At 53.7% G+C, this 1,411-nt stretch overlaps 1 protein-coding gene across 1 annotated transcript; it reads left to right on the forward strand.

The window, feature by feature from the left end:
- On the forward strand, positions 1-948 carry LOC311514602 (olfactory receptor 52R1-like; the record flags this gene model as incomplete). Its single annotated transcript, XM_084617168.1, has 1 exon — positions 1-948. The coding sequence occupies one exon, from the start codon at positions 1-3 to the stop codon at positions 946-948; it is 948 nt and encodes a 315-aa protein (XP_084473294.1).
- Positions 949-1,411: the final 463 nt, after the last annotated feature.

A 1,411-nucleotide genomic window follows, 5' to 3' on the forward strand; every position in this document is an offset into this window, starting at 1 on the left:
ATGTCAGATTCCAACACAACTGAATTCACCAACCCCTCCACCTTCATCCTGCTGGGCATTCCTGGCCTGGAGGCAGCCCATGTCTGGAGCTCCATCCCCTTCTGCACCATGTACACCATCGCTGTCTTGGGGAACTTCACCATCCTGTTCATTGTGAAGAAGGAGCCAAGCCTCCATGGGCCCATGTACTATTTCCTCTGCATGCTGGCCATCACCAACCTGGTCCTGTATACTTCCACTATGCCCAAAATCCTGGCAATCTTCTGGTTCAATTCCAGGGAGATCGATTTCAGTGCCTGCCTCACCCAGATGTACTTCATTCATTGCTTCTCGGTGATGGAGTCTGGGATCTGTGTGGCCATGGCCTTGGATCGCTACGTGGCCATCTGCCATCCCCTGAGACATTCCACCATGCTAACAAACCCTGTGGTGGTCAAGATTGGCCTGGCCGTGGTGCTGCGCAGTGGCATGGTCGTACTGCCCTTTCCCTTCCTGGTAAGACAGTGGCCGTATTGCACAACCAACCTCATCCCCAACCCGTACTGCGTGCATATAGCTGTGGCGAAGCTGGCCTGCGCCGACAGCCACGTCAGTAGAAACTATGGCCTCTTTGTGACATTCGGTGTGACGGGTCTGGATGGGATTTTTATCACTGTGTCCTATACCCAGATCCTTAGGGCCATCTTCAGCCTCCCCACAAAGGATGCCCGGCTCAAGACTTTTGAAACCTGCGGCTCCCACCTCTGTGTCATTTTAGCCTTTTACATCCCACGTCTCTTCATCTCCCTCATGTGCAGATTTGCTCAGAATGTGCCCCTGCATTCCCACGTTCTCATTGCCAATGTGTACTTCTTCATGCCCCCCATGCTAAACCCCATCATCTACGGGGTGAGGACGAAACAGATCCGGGACAGGCTGCTCCGGCTCTTTACTCATAAAGGGGCCTAAAGTTTCCTTCATGTGCTCTGATTCTGAGATTGAGCTCTGCACAGAGCTGGCTGGTGACATGGTTCCAGGCCCCCTTCCCTGAATCCATGACTGGACAGTCAAAGGTACATTAAATCCTTTCCTGGCCTTACTGTGCTGTGTCAGTGTGACAAACTGAGGAATCGGTCTGCGTACAGCTCATAGGATTGCCACCATTCTAATTCTTTTTAACTGGACCTCTGAGGCTCCACGTCCTGCCCAGCCTGTTCCCCAAAGCCCTGCCCTCTGCCCCACTTCTTTCTACAAGGCAGCTTCCACTGTCCCATCTCCCTAAAGGCCCCGCTCACTTCTCTGCCTCTTCGTCTTATGCCCCACCTAAGCTCCGCCTTTACGCCCAAAGCCTCACCCTGTTGCTCGCTCCCCTCCTCTCCAACCCCATCCACTTGCTGGATCATCTCCACCGTCCTACCCTCCCTCACCCCAA

Source organism: Lepidochelys olivacea, assembly GCF_965140295.1.
Source record: "Lepidochelys olivacea isolate rLepOli2 genome assembly, chromosome: 1".
Lineage (NCBI taxonomy): Eukaryota > Metazoa > Chordata > Testudines > Cheloniidae > Lepidochelys > Lepidochelys olivacea.